At 38.9% G+C, this 25,568-nt stretch overlaps 1 protein-coding gene and 1 long non-coding RNA gene across 2 annotated transcripts in view; both read right to left on the bottom strand.

The window, feature by feature from the left end:
* Positions 1–218: 218 nt before the first annotated feature.
* On the bottom strand, positions 219–21,096 carry RNF103 (ring finger protein 103). The gene is made up of 4 exons (XM_002757528.6): positions 19,885–21,096; positions 17,552–17,691; positions 8,338–8,453; positions 219–2,234 (listed from the first exon to the last, which is right to left on the bottom strand). Exons 1-4 carry the CDS (start codon positions 20,108–20,110, stop codon positions 662–664), a joined length of 2,055 nt encoding a protein of 684 aa, XP_002757574.3. The 5' UTR covers positions 20,111–21,096; the 3' UTR covers positions 219–661.
* Positions 21,097–25,045: 3,949 nt separating this feature from the next.
* Positions 25,046–25,568, bottom strand: part of LOC108588196 (uncharacterized) — a 70,286-nt gene continuing 69,763 nt past the window's right edge. Inside the window, exon 3 of the long non-coding RNA XR_013526404.1 lies at positions 25,046–25,150. This is a non-coding gene — a long non-coding RNA (uncharacterized LOC108588196). The remainder of the gene's footprint in view (positions 25,151–25,568) is intronic.

The raw sequence follows: 25,568 nt of genomic DNA, 5'->3' as shown, positions 1-25,568 counted from the left end.
CTCTTTCAAAAGCCCACCATGAAATTCTTTCCCATCAAAGCTAACCAAGCTAAAAGGTGAACTGTCACTTCTAGCCAGTGTCAGCAACGTAATTTGTCTTCCCCCACATCAGTCAAGAATTATGTTTGATCTACCTGTGAAATTAACAAACCAGCAAAACACCTATAGCATTCATCCACCTTATCAAAAAAAAATTTAACATTAGAAAATCTGTAATCTGCTGGTTTTAAAATAATTTATTTCATAGGTCTGTTTTAATTTCATGTCTCACAGCATACATTATTTAACCAAGAGGTGCTGGACAGAGATTGTAAAAAGGGAGAAAACATTTAGGATAAGAAACTGTCTCAATTCCATTAGAATTTGATCCTGTATTGTAAAGTCTTGCTAGGATAAATTTCTATCATACTTCTTTTGTGCTTACAAAAAACATTAACTTCTGAATTTCCAAAGTTGTAAATAAAAATTTTTACAATTAAGTATGCATTCAATTGACACACAAGGCAACCAAATAAATTCTGTCATCAACATTAGCATAATGTGTATTTCCTGTCACTGCACTAACATTAAACTAAACCTCAAACCACAAAAACATTGTGACTAACATTAAAAAGGCAAGCTGTAAGATACTCAAAGCTTATAAAGGACAAATTGCACGTGGTTAAGATGGGACATCATTTGACAAGGGCTGGTGTTGTGCATATGGCTGCTTTTTTTTATAAGAAGGCCACCGGCAAACAGGGCAACAATGTCGGCCCCCAGCCAACCACATCACAATGCAATTCTGATGAAACACATGACCACAAGGCAACCCCATTAACAAACATCCATTTTCAAAATTCTCTAGGCAAATGACACATTCAGTACAGTGTAGCATATCAGCAGGCCAAATTAACCAATCAGGTTCCATATCACTAGTGTTATATGATCCATATGACCTCCCTTTCCTTTCATATGGGCTGGTCTGACAATATTTATTGGCACATGAACAAGCCTCAGCATCACAGTGACTTGCTCTTCCTGGAGAATTGGGAAATATGCTTTGCTTATCTTCGAATACTTCCTTCTCACTGCTAAAAGTGTCTGTGTTCTCATTTTCTGAGTCATTTTCGGTATCTTGAGACCCCTCTGACATTTCCTCTTCAGACTGGATTCCAAGACATTTAAATTGCCACATGGGTAAATTTTTAATATAATCAGTTGGTATTAGAGGGTGAAGCCAAAGGTCAGGGAAAGCTAAGCGTTCCAAGAATAAGTCAGGGTCTTCGTCCCAATCAGATTCTACAGGAAAGTTCTGAAAAGAAGCAATTGGGTGGAAGAGGTAGCTGGTGTACCAGTCCCACAGACTTGATAGCCATTCTAAGTTATTGGCATTGACTTCGTCATTATTGTTGTTGCGCCTTCTCTTCTTCTCAAAGTAATCAATTAGTAAACCATGTCCAAGGTATGTACCGAGAAACAGGGCTGGGTGTGAAGAGTAAAACATCCAGTCTGCCCTTACCCATGAAGCCAGTGTGGTTGTATTGGAGTATCTCAACAATTTTAAGCTATATTCATAAAAGCTATCTAAGTAAGGTAGCTGTAAAAAGCCCAACACAGGTAGCCAGGAAATAATTAATAGAGAATTATATGTCCCTAAAGTGCTTATGAGAACCACAAATCGCTTTATGGTAGCTCCTTGTGTAATAAACAAGTCCATCCAAGCCATAAGATTAACTAGAACCAAGCTTAAAACAAACAGATCATTTACCTCAGGTTGTAATGAGCGCAAAAATGAATCCATGGCCTGAAGTGATATAAATTCACCTGTGTGGTTTCCATATCTGTAAATTCCTTCAGGAGTTCTAAGTATGTATGATGGCATATTATATATGCCAATATCTGTCATGTAACTCTTGTTGTCCCAATTTTCTACATTAACAAAAATAAACTCAACTCTTCCAGTAAACTTTATACTTAGTGCAGAGAAGAAAGCTGGGGGTTGGTCAAGATTTGCAAATAGGTATATTTTTAACCAATATTGATCACTTTTATTCCATTCTTCTTTCAAATGTTCAGCATTATAAATGGTTTTGATCCTAGAAGCTGCATGAGCAGTTATCCATTTAAAAATGTGCTCTACTTCAATCTTGCGTCCGCTGTACTCTTTAAGCATGACTTTCCCTTTTGAAGTACTTGTTTGTGGAACAGACATAATGAGTGTGGATCGTACCCAGCCTCTTCTCCTGCAATATCTGTAAGAGAGGAAACTGTGAGTAAACAGCTAGGCTGTAGTGCAAACAATTTATCTTCTCTGATACATTTATTTAGCACCTCTCACCCAAACCGAATAATTTCCAAATAATCAAAAAGTGGTACCATTATTTAGCGGCTGTGAAAAGCAAGCTGTTTTTGTAGTTTGTTTGCTTTGTATTTCTGTGTTTCTTTCTTTTGAAAAGATAAAGTGTATCTTAAAAAGTCTCCAAGTCAAAGGAATCAGCAAATACTTCAGCATCTCTTATTTACCTACTACTGCATTCTATGCTAAAATCCAGAAGATAGTAAGAAAATAATTCATGCTCAGAAGGAATTTAAAATCCTATTAAGGAGGCAGAACAGACATGAAACTATATATTCAGAATTTCAAATCCTATTAAGAAAACAAAACTGTATATATAACAATGCAAAAGAAGTTCAAAGAAGGGAATATCATTAAGAGTTTGGGCTGGTGCAGATTTCATGAATGGTTTAGGAATTGAGTTAGGTCTTGAAGGATGGTTTAGAATCCAGATGGGAGGAGAAAAGAGAAGAAAACAGATTATCCTAAGGCCCAGTTACTGGTTTGGTACAAGCTCCTTAAGGGTAGAGTCATGTCTACCTCTTTAGTTAACAACTACCACAATGCCTGACTGCTACAAAGTAATCTGCACAAAAGCTAACCAAGAAAAGAGCAACTGCAAGCCCCATGTATTCTCTTATTTCTTCAGGGAAGATTATGAAGAAGAGTATTTAACACAGAGGAACAAAAACAGGAAGTATTTACATTAAGAGGTTCAGTTCAAGAATGATCCCCATTTTACAGTAGAATAAATTCAGAATTTAACTAAAATTCAATCATTCATTCAGATTTATCCAGTAGGCTCATGACTCTCTTCTTTTGGAAACCTGTCTATTGATAGGTTCTTGCAAGGAGACCTGTGATACTCATCTTCCCTTAAAACAGGTAATGAGTGAAAAGAAATACTGAAAAATGAAAACAGCTGTTGTATCACAATAAAGAGATTATAAGTGAAAATATTTTCCTTTTGTTTTTATTTTTAAATTTTTATTTATTTTATTTGAATAGTAAGAGAAAAGGTCTTGCCCTGTTACCTAGGCTGGAGTACACTGATGCAATCACAGTTTATTGCAGTATTGAACTCCTGGGCTCAAGCAATCCTCCTGCCTCAGCCTCCTTGGGTAGTTAGGACCACATGTGCATGCCACCATGCCAGGCTAAGTTTAAAAAAAATTTTTTTTGTAGAGATGGGGGTCTCTCTACATGACATAAAGTCATGTTGCCCAGGCTGCCCATTGTTTTTAGTTTTAGCGTATTTTTTCATGTACCACATAGGAGAGTTAATCTTTTGATTTTAAAAAGTATTTTTTCGCCTCAAAACCTACCATGTGAAATTTTTAAGTAAAATTTACCTCAGTAAAGTTGTAAGAATGACAATCTACCACATGGATTCGTTTTGTTACACATTTGTATATGAATAGTAATAAATATCTGACTTCTCATTTTGCTACTCAGAATATTGATGTAAAAATCATAGATGTTATGCTTTACTTAGCATGGATTATATTTTATTAAATAAGCATATTACACATCATATGATCAGATGAAGAGAGAAAAGTCTTGACGTAGGTAGCATATGGCTTTATAATTGATAATTTGACTAATTTTATCTCAGAGATTTTGTGATATAGTTTAAGATAAATGAAGACGACATACTATGTCTTAAGACAAGGCTAGTGATGACTCTGGAAAACTGTCTAGGTGACTCAAAATCACAGACCATGACTCTAAGCTTTTTGTTGAGTTGATTTGCTTCCTTAATAAGACAGATTCCACTAATATCATTACTGTTTTAACTGAAATGGTCTGAAAAGCATATATTCCTACAAAATAAGTATCTCCTACTCAATACAAAATAATAATTCATTGACAGGAATTCTATTTTTACCCCATTCCAAAAAAGTAACAAGTCAAATGCGTATGGACAATTGTCTTATTTATATCTTAAATATCTTTAAGCATCTTTAACATTCTCATTGCACATGATAATTGTGATGATACATTTCAACTCTTGGCCATTCATTTTATCTTCCTACTGCAGCCTCTAACTTGTGTCATGAATTAAATGACAGTCTTTCTGACAGAAAACTTACTTTGTAAAATGAACAAGTTCTTGGTGCAGACATTTCTTCATATAAGAAAATGAACATATTATGTGCTCTCTTCTCAGTTCAGAGCTAATAGTTTTATCATTCCAGACAGAATAATATTACCTTATATCAATATAAAAACTTTTATTGCCAACTCAAAAAAATTTTTTTTTTACAATCTGAATAAATTCGATGACAATACCATGAAAATATCCTCTAGTTTTAAAACTAAACCTTTTGAGTTCTCTTAAGAGACCTTTTGGGATTTCTTAGAGCATTTTAAGATTAAAAATGATAGGAAATATGGCTTGTGACTTTTGGTATTCCAGTTTCTGATGTGGCATGCTGTATTTAAAAAGAAGCTGGGCTAGGTGGCTCACACCTGTAATCCCAGCACTTTGGGAGGCCAAGGCAGTCGAATCACTTAAGGTCAGAAGTTTGAGACGAGTCTGGCCAACATGATGAAACCCTGTCCCTACCGAAAATGAAAAAATTAGCTGGGCATGGTGGCATGCACCTGTAATCCCAGCTGCTTGGAATGCTGAGACACAAAAATTGCCTGAACATGGGAAGCTGAGGTTGCACCACTGCACTCCAGCCTGGGCAACAGAATGAGACTCCATCTAAGACAAGACAACAAGACAAGACAGGACAGGACAGGTCAGGACAAAGACAAGACCAGACAAGACCAGGAAAAGGACAAGGACAAGGCAAGGACAAGGACAAGACAAGAAAAGACAAGACAAGGACAGGACAAGACAAGGACAGGACAGGACAAGACAAGACAAGGACAAGACAGGACAGGACAAGACAAGGACAAGACAGGACAAGGACAGGACAGGACAGAACAGGACAGGACAAGACAAGACAAGGAGGACAGGACAGGAAAGGAAAGGAAAGGAAAGGACAAGGACAAGGACAAGGACAAGGACAAGGACAAGAACAAGACAAGTCAAGACAAAAGACCAGACAAGACCAGACCAGACTTTCTCCACCATGTTCTGGCAGCACAGAACCCTCACCAGAAGCTGAGAAGATGCTGGCACCATGCTTTGTGTAGAGCCTGCAGAACTGTGAGCGAAATAAATCTATTTTCTTTATAAATTACTCAGCCTCAGTATTCTTATAGAGCAACACAAAACAGACTAAGGCAAGAGCTAAACAGGTCAGGAAAGTATAACTGTAGAGTGGGACTAGCACACTGAAGTCAGCTGCCCAGAGGCCACCCCAGAGAAGAGACTACAGTCAAAGAACACAGTACAGAGAGAAGAGCATAGAGTTTTGATATTTTTAAAACCCTAAAATCAAGATGATGACTCAATTACTCAAACTGTGATTAAAACACTTCCTGAATAACACTATTCTCTGTCCACTTACACCCTGCAAATTCTGAACACTCTTTTCTATATCTCAAAATTTTGTTCTTCTATATCTCCATAGTCATCAAAAGAAAAAAAAAATGACCCTGACTAGGCAAAGCTTCTATGGCAAGAAAGTTCTTATTCCAGTTGGAAGACTTTCCAAATGAGGAGTCATGGACACATTATTGGAACTGGTACAAGTCACTGTGCAACAAAATCATTTTCTGATGAAACTGAAGATGAGTAGAAGTACTTTTAATAACAAAAACTATAGCTACAATCAACAAAAAAAGCACAAGAAGTTACTCAAAAAAATACTGCTTCAATTGTAAATAGAGTAGGATTATTTGAAGATGAATGATTTAGAGGAAAACATCTAGAGCTAGCTTTTATGTTATCTTTTCACCATCATTCCTCAGCAAATACAGAATCAGAGCTTTTCAAAAGAAAAGCTAAACAAATTTGCACTAAAAGCCACTGGACTGAATTATGATACTTCTGATGCACTGATTTATAAGATTAAACTAAAAAATTATTCTTTCAGTTTTCATGTTTAACAGATTATTTTTATTTTGTGTTTTTGAATTCTTTATTATCTAATAACATTAGAATTTAATGTGTTTAACTTTATATTTTTAAAATGTGTTTTTATTTGATGTTTTCTAATATGTGTATAAACTATAATGTTTTGAAATGTATTATTTAGTTCCATTGATTTTTTAAAAATACATTCTGAGTATCTTAAAAGAAGACAGTGTTATTAATAGTGAATTCTGGCATAACTAAAAATATCAAAATATCAGCTTTATCATTTGTTCTAGTATTACAACAATCGGTGAGAAAAAAAAGACTTTTCACTTAGACTGTATTTGGGAATGATGGAATCAGATCAAATACTAAGTCTGGTAAATGAAGGCTGGAAATCGGAATGATTTCCTTTTAAAAAGAGCAACACAGTAAGACTTCATCTCTACAAAAAAAAAGAAAGAAAGTAGCCAGGTGTGGGTGGTGCATGTACAGAGTCCCAGCTACTTGAGATGCTAAGGTGGGAGGATCTCTTGAGCCCATCCATCAGCTGGAGGTTGCAGTGAGCTATGATTACACCACTACACTCTAGCCTGGGTCCTAGGTCACAGAGCCAAACCCTGTCTTAAAAAAAAAAAAAAAATATGTGGTTAAGATGAGCATGAGAGCTTTGTAGGCAGACATGAGTTAAGAGATGCAGGAACTTCCCTCCCATTCCCAACTCCTATGGGAACTCCTATCATCGATTTCACCCTTTATTACTAGTGGACAAAACAAGGGTTCTGAGTAGAAGAGAAGCAAATGGGAGGCTAAGGAAAGGAGGTATAGTAATAGTTTAGGAGAGTTTTCTACAACCAATGGATTTCCCATTACAGCTAATACATATAAAAGATGTAAATCCGGTGTATCTACCTACATTAGAAACCAGCCAATATTGCAGGGTTTTGACATATATACAGTATGCCTCCTCCTCCACACAAAACAAAACATGCTGTACATGCTAATCTTTCATTTCACCAAATGAAAAACTGAATAAATTAATGAGTCTAATTGGGTAGCACAAGAAATGGGAAAAAAAGGTATTTCAAAGAAGAAATAATGGAATAATAAAACAAATAATGTGACAGACTCAATACTGGAAGTGATGACAAAAAAACAAAACAGACAAAAATAACTCTGTGGATTCTTATTTTAGAAAATGGGGAGAAAAACCAGTGAAGGACAGAAAAAAGAAAGGTAGAAAGGGCACATGGTTGATTAAAGAAAAAGAGGATGAATCTGATTTCAGATACTAGTTTTCAGGGAAAAGAATATATTTAGGGATAGTTGTAGAACAAATGGAAATGAGCAAAGAAATGCAAACTAGAGGTCAGAATAATAGAAAAAGTTTTAGATCAGCACAGAGATCTAAATCTAAATCTAAAGCCATAAATGTGCTGAGATCTCTTTGGAAAAGAAAGTTGAAAGGACTAAAGACACAATCTTAAGAGATATCTTCAGTAGACAGAATACAGAAGAGACAGAGAAAAGGACAGGGAGAGAAAGGGAGATAAAGCAGACAGGAAAGATCTTAGAGTGAAAGTCATTAACTGCTAGTTTATCAAAAGCTATTAATCAAGCACCTGTGAAGCCAGGTGTGGCGGCTCACGTCAATAATCCCAGCACTTTTGGAGGCCGGAGCAGGTAGATGACCATCCTGGCCAACATGGTAAAACCCTGTCTCTACTAAAATACAAAAAATTAGCCAGGCGCAGTAGCATGTGAGTGTAATCCCAGCTAGTCGGGAGGCTGAGGCAGAAAACTGCTTGAACCCATGAGGCGGAGGTTGCAGTGAGCCGAGATCGCACCATTGTACTCCAGCCTGGGCGACAGAGCAAGACTCCGTCTCAAAAAACAAAAAAAAAGTCAAGCACCTGTGTAACTAACAGTGTGCTAAGCATTATCATAAGCTTTCAGTTCAAGCAGGCTTCTAATATCATTGTCCTTTTTAAACAAGAAAGACCCTGGTCAGGACTCAAATTCTAAGATTGCTTAATCAACGTACCTGGGATCACTGGAACAGTTAAATGTGCCTGTACGTATTCCAAATCTTGATACCTTTTTTACCATTTTCTCCCAGTGAATTTTGCCAACCAAGGGACTTCTGTCATTTGCTATGACCTATACCCAGAAAAAGAGAAAAGAAACTTGAATCACGTAAAACAGAGTCAAATCAACCATTTATATCAACAACATAATTTCATTTTAAAAAAAAGAAGATAATCTGTTCCCAGTTCTTATTTACTGTATCATCATATTATCATTACAATTCTTACAGAAAGAGCAATATCCAATAGGAAAAAGACTTTAAACACTGAAAAGTAAATTAAACTCTCCCACACTCTGTGGCAGTTACAAAAAGGAGGAGGGGGTCAAAACTGTATTAAAAAGCTAGCCACAACCGGTGGCTCACACCTGTAATCCAGCACTTTCGGAGGTGGAGGCAGGCGGATCACGAGGTCAGGAGATTGAGACCATCCTGGCCAACATGGTCAAACCCTGTCTCTACTAAAAATACAAAAATTAGCTAGGCGTGGTAGCACCTGCCTGTAATCCCAGCTACTCAAAAGGCTGAGACAGGAGAAATGTTTGAACCAGGGAGTCGGAGGTTGCAGTGAGCCAAGATCACACCACTGCACTCCAGCCTGGGCAACAAGAATGAAACTGTCTCAAAAGAAAAGCTAGCCACATTCTCTACCACATGGCTTCTTCTCTCTAATTAAGTTACACAGGAGGAAAATGGCCCTTGGAATAATTTCTCTTTGCTCCGAAAAGAAAGTTTTAAATAATAATCCAAATAAAACTTACTAAAAATTATCATATGTAGATTTGACAAGTTCAAATTTCACTTTTTAAAAAGTATAATTATGCAGCCAAGAGTCAAATACATGTTTTCTATTAAAGGATGCTTTGACTAAATCAATAAATACTACCACTTCTATGGCTTTTTGCTTAACAATCATGAATGGCTCTAACATATAAGAATTACCATAATGAATTTTACATTATTGAACTTGTACTTCAAATTCGCAAAAGCTTTCAAACACAGGATTAGGAAAAGAAAAAGATTTTTTTTTTTTTTTGAGACGAGTCTCGCTCTGTTGCCCAGGCTGGAGTGCAGTGGTGCGATCTCGGCTCACTGCAACCTCTGCTTCCCAGGTTCAAGTGATTCTCCTGCCTCAGCCTCCCAAGCAGCTGGGACTATAGGCACCTGCCACCAAGCCCAGCTAATTTTTGTATTTTTAGTAGAGATGGGGTTTCACCATATTGGCCAGGCTGGTCTCGAACTCCTGACCTTGTGATCTATCTGCCTCGGCCTCCCAAAGTGCTGGGATTACAGGCGTGAGCTACCACACCTGGCTAGAAAAAGATTGTTAAGAAAAGAAAAAAATGCCAGGTGTGGTGGCTCATCCTGTAATCCCAACATGTTGGGAGGTTGAGGCAGGTGAGTCACTTGAGGCCAAGAGTTCAAGACCAGCCTGGCCAACATGGCAAAACCCTGTCTCTACCAGAAATACAAAAATTAGCCAGATGTGGTGGCAGGCACCTGTAGTCCCAGCTACTCAGGATGCTGAGGAATGAGAATCACTTGAACCTGGGAGGTGGAGATTGTAGTGAGTTGAGATTGTGCCACTGTACTCCAGCCTGAGAGATAGAGCAAGACTCTGAAAAAATATATAGATACAGATATATATAATATATATATTATATAATATATATAGAAAAACCTTCAAAATATGTCATGACTTCTCTTATTTATAAATGTCAGCCTTTCTAATTATTAACACCTTTTCCCTTTATTTGCTAATCTTCCTGCCTTTAATGAAGGCAGAATTTCAATGCAGATACCAGTAAAAACCAAAAAACATTAAAAACAAGACCATAAAAATAACTAAATGGGAAGTTGAAGGAAAGCCAAAAATGTCTAAAGTCATCAAGAAACCAGCTGTTTAAGTCCAGGATATACAAGCCAAGTTTATTTTCATAAATGTTATATTACTAATACTATACAATTCAAAATTACAGCATTATACTCTAGGGGCCTCTAATCTTTCTAGGAGGAAGGACCATTTTCACAATCACAAAGCCTCCAGGAAGTGAAGTTCCGGGTAGGTGTGTAAAATGAGTGCTGACAGTCAACTCCTTGGGAGAGGCAAGAGGTGGTGCAGCCACCTCATCTGTGGCCACTCTGCTAGAACATCTAGCAAATGTCAGAGGGCAGCAGAAGAGACAGCACATGGTGATGACAAGTGACTTGAAGTTCACTTTATGTGCCAAGTAACCCTGTGACATTCCACTACTATCCTCATACTTACAGAGACACACATGGATACATAACATCTTATCACTTAACTTTGAAACTTAATGATTATACATACACAATTTAGGGCATTAAGCAAATGGTTTTGATATTACTTTTTTTTGTTAAGAAACAGGGTCTCACTCTGTTCCCAGGATGAAGTGCAGTGGCTCTATTATGGTTCACTGCAGCCTCAAACACCTGGCCTCAAGTGAGCCTCTCTCCTGAGCCTCCCAATTGTTGGAATTACAGGGATGAACCACTGTGCCCAGCCATGGTTTTGACAGCACTTTTTAATTAAAACAAGTGGTCTTATTGAGACAAATACAACTTATTCAAATACTCAGATAGTTGAAGAAACCAGGAAGAAGGCAATTTGGGGACATAGACTTAATAGGTGAAAGCTCTTTTGAAGGATGCTCACACCAGTTACTCAACCCAGTAAGTCTCTAGCTTTTACATTTTTCTGTGGTCCAGAAGTACTTCATAAGTTTTACCTAGAAGGCCGGGCACAGTGGCTTATACCTTTAATCGCAGCACTTTGGGAGGCTGAGGTGGGTGGATTACTTGCAGTCAGGAGTTAGAGACATGCCTGGCCAAAATGGTGAAACCCTGTCTCTATTAAAAAAACAAAAGTTAGCTGGGCATGGTGGCACACACCTATAATCCCAGCTACTTGGGAGGCTGAGGCAGGAGAATCACTTGAACCTGGGAAGCAGAGGTTGCAGTAAGCTGAGATTGTGCCATGGCACTCCAGCCTGGACAACAGACCAAGACTCTGTCTCAAGAAAGTTTTACCTAGAAAATCAGGAAGATCAAACAAAGCAGGCTACTGCTGCCTCTTCTTTTTTTTATTTTTTATTTTTATTGCTACCACTCAAGAGTCAATCTGGTAGTTCTTTTGGTCAACTAATCAAAGAAATGTTTAACTTATTTTTCAGATTACTCAAGAAGATTAAGAAGTGTCTGTGCAATTATACTACCATACTCTCTACTCTTTTCTCTCTTTTAAAAATAACTCCCTTTTCAGGCATTATCCCATTTCTTGATCAAGGTTGCAAATAACTCAAACATTTCAGGTCTGTGTGCATAATGACACTGCTTCAAGGAGTTCAGAGGTTGCCTAACCAGTGTAAATATTTAGTTCCTAAGTCTAGAGGCATCTTTCAGTGAAGACCCTGTTCACTGCACAGGTATCTTTGAGCAAGTGATAAGAGCTCCAATGTTAGGAAAAGAAGGAGGAATGAGCAGGAGTTGCTCCCAGGTATCTCCTGGTTCCAGCAGAGACAGTAGAAGTGAGTGAAAAGAATTGGAAACATGCCTGGGGCAGGTACAAGATAATGCTCAATGCCAGGGCCTTATTTATTCAGCAACCTGTTCTAGCATTTGTTTTTGAAGGGTTTAAGGATCCCTGACTGAGCTACACAAAATGAAAAATCTTCTGGGTGTTGCATGAAAGCTTTTCATATTACTTTACAGCTATATTGATGCAATTAGAAATTGCTTTGTCCAATGTCCTATATAGTTTTAGTTATATAATTCAACTGAAGGTTTATGGTAAATTAAATTTGGTGGAGTTTGAATTAACCAACCACTACAAAAATGCTAATATTTTCACAAAATAACTCATCTGGCTGAGCCACATAGCACAACAAAATATTCTCAGCCTAATTATACATATATATATATATATATATATATATATATATACACACACACACACATTATATATATACATGTATGCACACACACACATACTATGTTATACCAGTAACAGCCCCCAGTTTACAGCTCATATCCTAGAAGTATGATTCTGAGTGACATTCATATGGCCGGTCTCATTAAAAGGGGAGATATTTTCCTCAGCAGCTGAGGAAGCATTCTATGTGGGGAACATTTTCAAAGACTAGAACAAAACTGGACAGAGTACAGCTTGAGTTCCAGGTCTGGAACAGACTTGTCAACACAGGCTAGAAGTGAAGCAATCTTTCCATCCCCTTTCCCAGGGTATCTGCCTCTCTAACTGGCATCTAACACACTTGCTTACCACTGTAGTCCTTGCAGCAAATATAGTGTCCAGCTCATATGGGTGCTCAATAAATATTTATGTTGAACCAAACGATTTCAGCTTTGTACAGTTTAATAACTCATTCTTCTAGTTCTGATTACAGAGTCTCTAAAGGAAATACTCTAAGTTTTTGATTTCTGTTATAATCAAGGTCCCTTCCCCAGCAACCTGTCACCGGGATGTTTTCTGGACACCGAAAAGTAAGAAATAAGTAATTTAGAATCTCCTTAAATAAAACTATTGTCTAGGAGCAAAGATAAACAGTGGCATAAATAGTACCTTTCTATGCACATCAATGTTCTTGACCTCAGACATAAAGATGTCTAATTCAGTGCATTTAAAAATACCCATTCTTTCAAGGTAGGGTTTAATACTGACCAAAACATGTGGCATATCCCTTTTAATACTGTTAATCTCCATATAATAACATCAGGTTTAGTTGAATAACTTAACTCCTTGGAATAACAGGAGTGTTGTACTATGATATTTTCTGCATTTGTCAGTATTTCATTATAATAGGCTCTACTTTCAAAATCATAAGCCAACCTAATACATGCAAACTATATAAACCCATTAAGAGGGAGGACAAGTGATTGACAAAAACAAAACAGTGGTTTTAAAATTTTTTGTATTCTTACTTTATGAGTTTATAAATACTTATACCAAGATAAAGTGGCTTGTTACGTGTTTCACCTCCACAGTAGTGTCAAATAAGATATAAGTAATTTAGAATCTCCTCTAACAAAACTATTATTATCTAGGAGCAAAGATAAATAAGTTTAAAATCAGCTATTAACTCTTGTCAGCCAAACAGGAAATATATTGACAGAATACTTCAGGAAATATTGACCCAAAGCTTTACTTTAAATCATATGATGCTTCTCACTGCTACCTCAATTCCAGTGACTTTAAATTCCGTATGATGTAACACAGCCAGTAGGGAACAAATATATCCTTCTTTGAACTATGACAAAAGTCAAAACAGAGAAACAGAAATGTTAAGAGGAGGATAAATCCATAAAACCCATAAATTATGCTAACGTCTCCATTTCAGAAGCCTATCCACAATGCTAACTGCTTCTCTGACCAAGAGTCTTTTGAAAAAACAGTAACCATCTTCTATCTGTGATGCTATGAAGACTGGGGCCAAAGAATCCACAAAACTGTTAAATGAATAGCTAATGAAAGATATGAGCTTAGGTTAGGGACAAAGCAGAAAAACGATGTTAGAAATAACTTAGAAAAAAGAAGACTTGGTTCTTCATGTGCATAGTGTGCCAATGGTAAAGATGTATATGTATGTTCTTGCTACCTTGAAAACTAAAATTAGTTCTGTTCACATTATAGAGACTATATGTAGAATGGACCTAGAAAAACTTGAAAATGTGAAGAGGACTGAACTGGCTGGCATCTGTGCATCTTTATCTATGAAAACACTCCTCATAGACTTAAATGACAGAGAACAAATTAGTCAGCTTCTTCTAAAATACAGTAGCCTCCCCTTATCCTCAGTTTCACTTTCTGCAGTCAACTGCAGTCCAAAAATACTACATACAATTAGATATTCAGAAAGCAAGTAACTACATTTACATAAAAGTTATTTCAGTATATTGTTATAATTGTTCTATTTTATTATTAGTTGTTGTTGTTACTGTGCCTAACCTATACATTAAACTTTATCACAGGTATACATACATAAGTAAAAACATAGTATATGTAGGATTTGGTACTATTCATGATTCAGGCATCCACTGGGGATCTTGGAAGGTATGCCCCTCAGATAAGGGGGGACTACTGTAAACAGAAAAGGACAACAATTCAAATTGTTAAAAATTGAATCTTGAAAGTTATCCCTTACCATAGATTAAAATATATGATCTGAGCTGAAAGAATGGCAAGCAATGGAGACAATATTTCTCTTCTGTTTCTAGTAGATATTTTCAATGTTAAACATAGCTTAAAAAAATACAACCCTCTTTTAAGAGCTTAAACCAGGGTAGCTGTGCTGATTAGCTTACGTGGTTAGTTCACAGTGCCAAGGACAGGGTTTCAATCTCACTCTTCTCAGTTGTCCTGCCAGAGATTGTTGTTTCAGACTAGGCCAGCCATTTGACAGATATAAGCCACCGGCCCCAAGGAACACAAGCCAGACAGTGGTGGTCAGTTGACAGATATAAGCCATTTGACAATTATAAGCCACCGGCCCCAAGGAACTCAAGCCAGACAGCAAACCTTGAGCGTCACTGGTAAAATTAAGTAGGTGTCCTATTGCATCATTTCCATACACAGAAAACCATAGAAATACATTCTCTTTTTCTTGAGAGTCGTTTTTCAACTATCAATACCTATAAGGTTTAAAAATATTTTCAGAGGAAAATAATTTAGCAACTAGAATGTGTACCATTTATTATCATTATTTGTTCTTCATTCAAGTGTTACCTTACCAGAGAATTCCTTGACACTCTCATTTCCTTAATCTGCTTATTTTTCTTCCTAGTACTTTCCACTGACTAATGTCATAGTAAATATTTACTTATTTATTTTTTGGAGATGGAGTCTCACTCTGTTGCCAGGCTAGAGTGTAGTGGCACAATCTCAGCTCACTGCAATCTCCACCTCCCAGGTTCAAGTGATTCCCCTGCCTTAGCCTCTCAAGTAGCTGGGACTACAGGCATGTACCACTAAACCTGGCTAATTTTTTACATTTTAGTAGAGACGGAGTTTCACCACGTTGGCCAGGATGGTCTCGATCTCCTGACCTCATGATCTGCCCACCTCAGCCTCCCAAAGTGCTGGGATCACAGGGGTGAGCCACTGCGCCTGGCCTTAAGTATTTATTTATTTGGTGTCTGCCTTTGCCAACTGGAATGTGAGCTGCCTGGCAGGGCAAGGCCTTAGCTTGGTATGTGTTTCTGGTATATCTTCAGGGCCCAGAACAGGGCCTTGGCACACCCACATCTACTGAATAAACTTTTGATGAATTCTGCCACATATTTATTACAGGAGTTTAATTCATGGGTATCTTTAACGTAGATCATTAACAAGCCAAGAACATACTGCTAACTATTGAACCAGAATTTATTTGTTGTCTATAGACTGCATCCTAGATAGCAAAAGAACTCAAGACTTTAGACATGGCCCTTCCAAGTTTCAAAGGTGTGCAACATCTTCATCATTTATTTCCATGGGATTAGTCAATGTGGGTGACAAACTGACACTGAATGCAAGGCAGTGGGACTGGCTACTCAACTCATTCTCAGTAATAAAATCTTAAATTATCAAAACCAGTGTCTTTCTCAATCAGACTATGAGAAATGAGTACCAGATCCTTTTGATCTGGGTAGGAAAAGATAAAAGATATAAAAAGAAAAAAGAAAAGAGAAATGAGTACCAGAGAAAAGAAATAGAACAACAATATACTTATAAATTAAAGCTTTAAAAAAAGCTACAGCTTATTTTTCAACTCCAATTAACTAAACTAAAATAAACTAAATAAACTAAAATTTAAATGGATAATGTATACCCTTCCATTCTCTCTCCCATTGCTGAACTTAAAAATTAATGAATTAGATTATCTGGAAGGTAAAAGAACAAATCAATAGGAAGGTTACAATAAAGAAAGGCCATGGATAAACAATGTAATCTCTGGAAGAATTCCCAAATCTCAACCCTTTAGCACAGTGGACTACTGTACTATTCTATCCTCTTTAGATGTATATGTATTTATCTGAGGCCATGTGCAGCAGAAAAATCTACCCATTCACAATCATACTGCTAGTCAATGACAGTACCAGACCTGCAACTGTGGTCTCTGAACGCGAAGCTTTTTCTAACATATTCTGCAGTCTTTGCATTCAGAAAGAGATATGAAGAAACTATTTTAATTTTCATGACCTAAATAAAACTTTGCCCACTCCAGTGTGAAATAACAAGAGTACCAGAAAAGAAATCAGAAGACTTGGGATTTCATCCTGGTTCAGTATTACCAACCAGTTCCATTACCTTGGGCAAGATACTTCACCTCTCAGAGTCTCAGAAAGGGTTAGTCTGATATAATTTCCAAGCTTCAGCCATTCACAGACTACATTAATAATTTTGGCCACATTCATGCTGTTAATTTACTTGATATGTCACTTTAAATGAATGCACAGTTTTAAAATATAAGTAACTTTAGTCCTGTTCTAAGCAATATTTATGAAATTTACATGTTCATATAATATAGATTTTTCTAATTTACATTAAACTATGTAAACGACAATGTGTTCCACTTACAATAAATCACATCTTGGAAAGTATATTTTTAAGGTCCTTCATAGCTCTAAAACTCTAATATGCTAATTAAGTCTCACAGTTTTGCTATCATAAAAACAGGTGTATAAAAAGGTTAAAAAGTATAATCTCATCACCATGAGTTACATAATGAGCACCCCCACCATTTTCCACATGGTCACAAAGTTGGCTACTTCTTATATAGAAAAATTAATCAAGTCACTGAATTAAAAACTGGAGATAAAAACCAAGAGAAACAGAGTAAATCACCAAATAAAAGGGATATATATGTGTATTTCTCAATTCAGCGAGGTCCAATAATTAAAATAGATTTGCTTCTCCGGATTCTAAACAAAAAGTTGACCCCCATCCCAACTTTCTCTTTCCCACTACTCAATCTTCATTTTCCTCAGTCTCCAAAACCTTTTTAAGAAGATACTAGAGCCTCCCTAAGAGAACTGAGTTATGTGTGAGAAACAAGACATAAGTACACGAAAATGTCACTGGCTCCTATATACTATTTAGTAAAAACAATTTTTTTAAGGTTCTCAAATTATCAAGAACTATCACTGCTTTTCATACCTGAACCAGCCAGATGCCATCTTTTGTGTCTTCTACAAGCTCATAGAAGTGCATCTCACCACTGAAATTGGTACTAGAAACAGATTCGGATGCTTCTTCTTCCTTGAGAGCAGAATAGAGCTCACCCTCCATCAAGTCACCTGAAGAAAGGAAAATAATAATACTAATAAGGTTGCAAAAATCCTAGATTCCCAATTTCAGTAATTCCATTTTTTACACTGTTAAGAATCATGTTATTTTACTTTCAATTGTATTCTAGAGACAAGAACTACTAGTAGAACCTGAGTGTACTCACTTAAGAGTCATACATTCAGTAAGTATGTAGTAAGAACTTACTGTGTGTCAGGCAAAAGTGAACAAAATAGACAAAAATCCGTCTTTTATAGAACAGGGCTTACATTTTAGTGGGATTATCACATAATTATTAGGAAATTACTGAATTTGTACCAGTCCAAAAAGGCATCACCTTATTAATTATTTAGCTTTGTGTATGACATATCCAGGCTTCATACACATTTTTAAACAGTATGACTTATATGCTTCTTATTTAAAAGATTTAGAATTGGGTTCACAGAATTTGTCATCAGCCCTGCTTAAAAGAGCAACAGGATTTGTGTGACTTGGAGGTTAGAACTTTACCTGTTAGAACAAACTCCACATTCATATACAAATTTACGTGCAAATTTGTATCATTAAACAAATTAACATTAAATGTACCATTAAACAAAAGGAAAAAAAACCACTAAGGTCAAATTATTTTAACTTTCACCTTAATATGAAACAGTGAGAAGCCAAGCACTGCAGCATGATAGCAGCAAAACCATTCACATATCTTACAGTTAAACTGCCATACCATGAGTTTTCTGCCATAAAGTGTGTGATTTGAGTCATACTTTTGTGGGCTGTGCATCTTTAAGTTATATGTGGACTCCTAATACATTCAAAATGCCAAGTATTTGCAGGCCCAAAAGAAGGCAATAATAAATAGCAGTCAAAAGAAAAAAATATGTGTGATCAAACTATTTTCCATAAAAAAAATAATTTGGTTTTGGCAGTTAAGACACTTCTCATCTCTAAACCAAGCGAGTTTATTTATTAGAGCTCTTATTCTAGTTACTCCATTTCTTCCCCCTGGAGTAGAAATAAGAATCACCACAAACCAGTCAGTAAACAAGGGGCAAGAATAATACATGATTTTATATTTTCTCTCAAGAAACATTTATCACTTGTGCAGAGTGGGTTCCTCTCCTCTACCTTAATAGTGAGATATGAGTTTTATAATCTGAAACCTACAAATATCCAAGTGTTAAACTACTAGTAAGCTCATATTCTTGTCTATCACACTACATGTCTATAGAGTACTAAAGAAGGAAAAGATTTGTCTTGTAAAAGACACAGCTGACAGAAATACCTGAAACAACAAAAAAGATAACCATCACTTTCAACTGCTTCCTACAGCAACCCAGAAAGCCTTTCTCAAATTACATTCTGCTTTCAGGAAGCATATCCAAAGATATACTTTGTACAGCAGTTAAAAAAATTAACCATATTTCTCACCCAATGGTACCAAGACCAACAATTACTAAAAGCACATTAAGACTTTAATATTCTCTCAGCACTATTTCACTTCTATTTCTCAACCCATTAAACGATGCAAGGGTGACTGTGACACAGAAGACAAAAATTTTTTTTACATCCAAGATGCAAATTTAAAAAAATTCTAACAAAAATATAAACTCAAAGCAGGCATTTATACAACATGTTCGCTTTATTTTCACCAAACTTGAAGTCTGAAAAGCTAATACTGTATGGTGTACACTGTCTATATTCAAACTTATGATTTAATATTTAAATCCTAGGCCCAAGTACCTGTGATAGTAAGTATTCCAAAGATGTTTCCCTACTCTGGGTATCTTATTATTACTATCATAACAAATACTGCTATTGACAGACAATATTTTTGAGTTTTTCTTATGTTTTTATGAACTCAACTGACAATGCTTTCCAGATTGTAACCGGTTGATATTCCCAAATTTTGAGAAAATCACTCAACTTAGTAAACAACGCTAAGAAGCTACACTTAAAACTGTCATTTTACCATAACCTTTTTAAGGTTACCCTTTCAGGATACACCAACACCCCTCCAAATAATGTCAGCCTCCTCCTCAAAGCTGGGATCCGCATACTTGATTGTAGAAAGCTGGACAAAGAAACCCGGGCAGCTTTAACTCTTCTAGGGAAGGCCTCACTCTGGGAGAACAGCCAGGTACTAGGAGTTACAGGTCATCCCCTCTTCCAGGTGCAGGAGACCCTAGGGGAAGCCCGATACTCGCCTGACTTTTCCACTAGCTCCCGGACATCCTTCTTCTCCGGCAGCCCTGAGTAGCCCAGCCCCCGGCACTCCAAAATGGTCTTCAGCTTCTTGAAGCTCAGCGCCACCGGATCCACCAGCTGGGTGGCAAATATGCCAGTTTCATACCACACAATGGCCTCAAAAAACCTGGCCAGGACGAACAGGACCAGGAAATAGAGGAGCAAGAAAAAAAGCTTCAGCCACATCTTCCCCGGAGTATCCTCTCTTTCGAGAGAGCTCGGAATACGCGCGAAAGAAGGGTCAAGGGCGGGGGCTGCGGCTCGGGGGCAGCTTGGGCGAGGGACCCGTGTCCACGCGCGGGCCGCCCGGCGCCGTCACTGGCCGGCCATGCTCCGCCCGGAGGCAGGTGACGGGATCCGCGCGGGCGTGAGGCGGCGACGAGGGACCCAGAGGCGCAGAGCCTTGCGCCCGGCCTCCCAGTCAGGAAGCGACAAAAATAAAGGGGAAAAACTCAAAATCCCCATCCATTAAGCACCGAAAGGAGAGGGGCGCGGGGAGAGCTCGCGGGGAAGAACAAAACTAGGGACGCGTCCCCCTGTGGGGGACCCTGACCAAGGTGGCGGGGTCGGCCCTCCGGTGCCGCGATCTAAAGGGGGAGGGGAAGAAACCAAAAAATAATTCAGATCCGCCCAGGAGGCGGGGATCCGGGCGGCAGGCCGGGGACCAGGGGCTGTTGGGGGCAGGACTCCCGCGGCCGCGGGTCAGGAGGGCGCGGCGCTCGGCCAGGCCAGGCCCCGGGCCCAGCGCGCCAGGCGCGGGTAGGAGCGGCCGCCGCAGCGCCGCGCCCGACGTCCAGGCCCCAGGCCCTGCCAGCAGCCCAGGCTCCGCGAGAAGCGCGGCGGGCACGGCGGTGGCTCCAGGTTCGCTCGAGCCGACGGACGGGCGGCGCCTCTCAGGCGGGCGGACTCCGTGGCCCGGCCCAGGATGGGGCGTCGCGGTCTCTGCAGAGGGAATCGGTCTCGGAGGGAAAAAAAAAAAAATAGGCCCCGAAGCCGTTCCTCTAGGCGGCTACTGAGCTGCCTCACGACCACGCAGCGCCCGCCCCGCTCCGATGGGCGGTGCCGGTCGCGGCCGCCGTCCCCAACACCCCCGCCACCTCAGGAGGCCACGGCCGTAGCCCCGGGAGCCGTAGATCAGCCGCGGCCGCAGCCGGAGCCGAGACATAACAACTGACGTCGCGGCGAGGCGGGGCCGGGGCGGGGCCTGCATGGTGGGCCCGCAGGGGCTGAGGGCGGGGAATTCGAGGAGCCGCGGGGCTCCGGGATTGCTAGCGAGGGATGGGAGGAGGGGCGGAGCCACAGTCTGGGCGGGGCCACCCCGCCGCGCCGAAAGTTGTCTCTCCGAGTACCTTAGCGGCGTGGTCTCCCCTTTTTCCCCGCCGATGTTTAGCAATTGAGTTTGTCTGAGGATTGGTCTTTGGACTATATCACTTTGTGTATTTTTTGTAAAGATAAAGCAGTTAATTATTCTCTTAAAATCGGTAAAAATAGAAGTGTACGTGTCATGAGGAATCCTGGTGAATAGGGAAAATTTTGGCCCAGTTGGTTTGAGACGGTAGAAGGTAAACCCAGAAAGCAAATGTTTTGCCTCCTCTACATGAGAATGTGGCTTTGCACATGTGTGTTGGAGGAGGTTTGGCCAAAACGGGAGTTAGCGTTATACCAGGGCCAGTCGTCGCTACCAACAGCCTTTTCCCTCCTTCAGTCTCTGGGGTGTTAAAAGCCAGCTGTGGGACTCCCTGAGTTCCTAGGACAAAGGTTGTTGAGTGTTGATACGTCCAGGTGCAAAGTTCTGGGTGTTTTATTTTATGGGTGGGTACCACCAGCAACAGGAACTTTTATAAAATGAGTCACGTGGTCAAGCATGCGATACCCAGTTCTGTATTTATAAATTTAACCGACCTGAGCATACTCTTTACGTCAATCTCTGTGTCAGTCTTGAGGGAAGAAGGAATTGAGTTCATAAATTGAACAAGGCTGGCTTTGGCAGCCCCTTTTGATAAGGAAGGAAAAAAACACTCTAGGAATTACAGGGAAATGTTACCATTTGTGCAAAACGGTCAACTATCGGAAGCTAGGTGTGAAAGTTTTAGGAAGAAAGGGAGCGTGATCCCAGATCGTGGAGCAAGTGAGGAATAGGAAGCAAAGAATAGACTGTGAGAATGTAGCATCCGAATGGTGCCCATTTAATATAAAGTGAACACCTCAAGGCCTTAGAAATAGAAATTCCATTTGACCCAGCAATCCCATTACTGGGTATATACCCAAAGGACTATAAATCATTCTACTATAAGGACACATGCACATGAATGTTTATTGCAGCACTGTTTACAATAGCAAAGACCTGGAATCAACCCAAATGCCCATTGATGATAGACTGGATTGGGAAAATGTGGCACATATACACCATGGAATATTATGCAGCAATCAGAAATGATGAGTTCATGTCGTTTGTAGGGACATGGATAAATCTGGAGAACATCATTCTCAGCAAACTGACACAAGAACAGAAAATGAAACACCGCATATTCTCACTCATAGGCGGGTGATGAAAAATGAGAACACATGGACACAGAGAGGGGAGTACTAAACACTGGGGTCTATTGGGGGGAAAAGGGGAGGGCCAGTGGGAGGGGAGGTGGGGAGGGATAGCCTGGGGAGAAACGCCAAATGTGGATGAAGGGGTGAAAGCAAACAGAACACACTGCCATGTGTGTACCTATGCAACTGTATTGCATGCTCTGCACATGTACCCCAAAACCTAAAATGCAATAAAAAAATAAGAAAAAAAAATAAAAAATAAAATGGCAAAAAAAAAATAAATAAAATAAAGTGAACAAAGGCATTTCAGTGCCGGGCTAGTGGCGGAGGAATTGGAAGGGAATGGGCCCAGGGAACATTGAGAATCAGAGGAGGTGTAGGAATGTCCAGCCAGATCTTGGACACTGCCTCTGTGTCAAGTTTCCGTGTGGCTTTGTTCTCATGGCTGGCAGATCAGTGTGGGAGACTGTTAAACAATTCATTCTAACAAGACTGGTCCTGACATTTCAGAATCCTTGGGCATGTCACGGTGACCCTGTGATGATATTGTTGTTCAAACCTTGACACTTAAGGTGATGTCCTTCACCTCAAAGGAATGTATGTACTCGCTAGTGAAGAGAGACTAAGTCAACCTCAAAAATACAGAAGAGGGATGGGCAGGGAAAGTTGGTGTATGAGCTGAGGGTGGAACCAGTCAGGCCAGAGTTCCAAATTGGAAAAATCATTAGAGTGTGGGAGGGATTAAAAAGAAGGAATTAAGGAACTCTTGAAATTTCTTGTTTGTTTCAACTGCCTCCCATTCCAACCCCCTTGCTTTGTTTCATTCATGATTTAACCCACAGGAAGGATAAAAGCATTGATAAGAGAACACATTGAGTCATCTGAATATGAGAGTATGGGCAAGCACATTCTCTGTTGGTGGTGGTGGTGTACAATGTGAGTTAGAACCCCCAGGTAAAGTACATGCTCTTTGGCACAGTAATCTCTCTTCAGGAAATGTATCCTGAGGAATAATTGGTCATGGGCACAAAGATGTGTGTATAGAATTTTGTTGTTGTTGCAGAGTTAATGCTGGAAAGGAAAAAGAAAGAACCCAAATATCTAGTGACAGAGGATTGATCAAATACAGTACTTCAGATGATGAACCATGAGGCAGCCACTAAAAAGAAAAATGTAGACATAGGGTTATGGACATGGAACCATGTCCAAAATATAGTGTTTGGTGGAAAAAAAGCAGGTAACTATGAAGTTCATGCCATATGATCCTGTTTTTGTATTTGTATTACAAAGTCAGAGATGTATACACTAAAATGTTAAGTGTATTCACCTCTAAGTGATGGGATTTATTTTTTTTATTGCATTTTAGGTTTTGGGGTACATGTGCAGAACATGCAGGATAGTTGCATAGGTCCACACATGGCAGTGTGTTTTGCTGCCTTCCTCCCCTAGTGATGGGATTTAGAATATTTAATTTTTCCTTTTGTGCTCTCTCTATTTTATTACATTTTCTGAAATAGTCATGTATTATTTCATAATCTCAAAAAAACAACAACAAAAACCACTAGGACTGTTTTCCTGGTTTGGAGGTTTAGCAGCAGGGATTTAATCCTCTGGGACTCCAAAGGTGACAGGGCTGAAGGTGTGGACTGTCTTCCTGTGAGGGTGATTTCAGTTTCCACTAAGCCTAGCTGGGCAGACTAATTAGAATTGCTTTTCAAAGACAGAAGAATGTTTAAATTATTCATTGTTTTTCATAATCTGTTTTTCTAATAGTTAGGCTATTAATCTGGGTTATTGGTTTTTATCTCAGATTCTGTTCATTTGTAGGATGGCTTAAATGCCTTATCATTTGATATTGTGGCAAGAGTGTGCAAACTGTAATTAGAGGGCCTGGTCCAGTGGTCTCGTGTCACCTTGGTAGGCAATCAGAAGACCTTCCTAACCTCATTTTTATCATCTATACAATGGGATAGGATGCTTACTCTGTGAAGCTGTTGTAAGGATTAAATGAGTGAGTGACTGTAAAAAATGCTTCAAAACAGACACATTGCTTGTATTTAATTTAAAATGAAGAATTAGTTTTTGGATACATTCTAAGGTACAGAGGTAAAAATTTTAGAAAACAAGAATTAGTTTTGGGGAAAAAGAAAATTAAAGTCTTTGGCTGAACTTGATGAACCAGGGTTATTTTATTTAAGGTCCAAAGAGCCTTCTTTTCTTGTTTCACTTTTATCAAAATATCAGACAAACATAGTTTAAAAAATGAAGTAGCACTTCAGAGCTACATACAAAACTGGGACAACTTTGGAAGTAAGAGGGGCAACGGTAATAAAATTATCCCAGACTAGGAAGGAAAAACGGAGACTGTCCCTGACAAACCCTACTTATTAACACACACACACACACACACACACACACACAGGCCAGAAGAGGTGGCTCACCTGTAATCGTAACTTTTTGGGAAGCCAAGGCGGGAGGATTACTTGAGCGCAGGAGCTCCAGACCATCCCAGGCAGCATAGAGAGACCCTGTCTCTACAAATACATACAAAAAGTAGAAATAAACCAGGTATGGTGGCACCTACCTGTAGTTCCAGCTACTCAGGAGGCTGAGGTAGAAGAATTGCTTGAGCCCAGGAGTTTGAGGTGGCTGCAGTGAGCTGTGATCCTGCTAAGGCAATGCAGCCTGCATGAGAGAGTGAGATCCTGTCTCAAAACACAAAATGAAACAAAAACCATATCCCCTGTTTTTCCCTAACATCTCTGATTCACGTTCCTCAGAGACACTGCCTTCAATTATTTCAGCAATTTTTTCATGTTTACCTCTATATTTCCAAAGAATAGGTTTTAACTGCTTTTCTTGATTTTTCTACTTTATACATTATCTATTGATTTCTTACTACAGACAATGAAAAATTCTGTCTTTTATGCCCTCTATTCACACATCATTTCCCTCCCCTCATTCCCATTATATTATATATTAATCTTTATATTAATATGCCCATATAAATCTTGTTCACAGCTCAACCATATAATTTATGTTTCCTTTCTTGTGCAATTGTTCATTGCCCCTGGAATTAATAATTAACTCAAATTTTGGTTTG

Source organism: Callithrix jacchus, chromosome 14 (assembly GCF_049354715.1).
Source record: "Callithrix jacchus isolate 240 chromosome 14, calJac240_pri, whole genome shotgun sequence".
In the NCBI taxonomy this organism is placed as follows: domain Eukaryota; kingdom Metazoa; phylum Chordata; class Mammalia; order Primates; family Cebidae; genus Callithrix; species Callithrix jacchus.
This window is presented reverse-complemented; position numbering and strand designations above follow the sequence as displayed.

Coding starts and splice junctions, on each gene's coding strand:
- RNF103 (XM_002757528.6), bottom strand. CDS start 20,110: ATGTGGCTGAAGCTTTTTTTCTTGCTCCTCTATTTCCTGGTCCTGTTC. Junction 17,692..19,884: donor GGAGCTAGTGGAAAAGTCAG/GCGAGTATCGGG, acceptor TCCTTTCTTCAG/GTGACTTGATGGAGGGTGAG. Junction 8,454..17,551: donor ATGGCATCTGGCTGGTTCAG/GTATGAAAAGCA, acceptor TTCTGGGTATAG/GTCATAGCAAATGACAGAAG.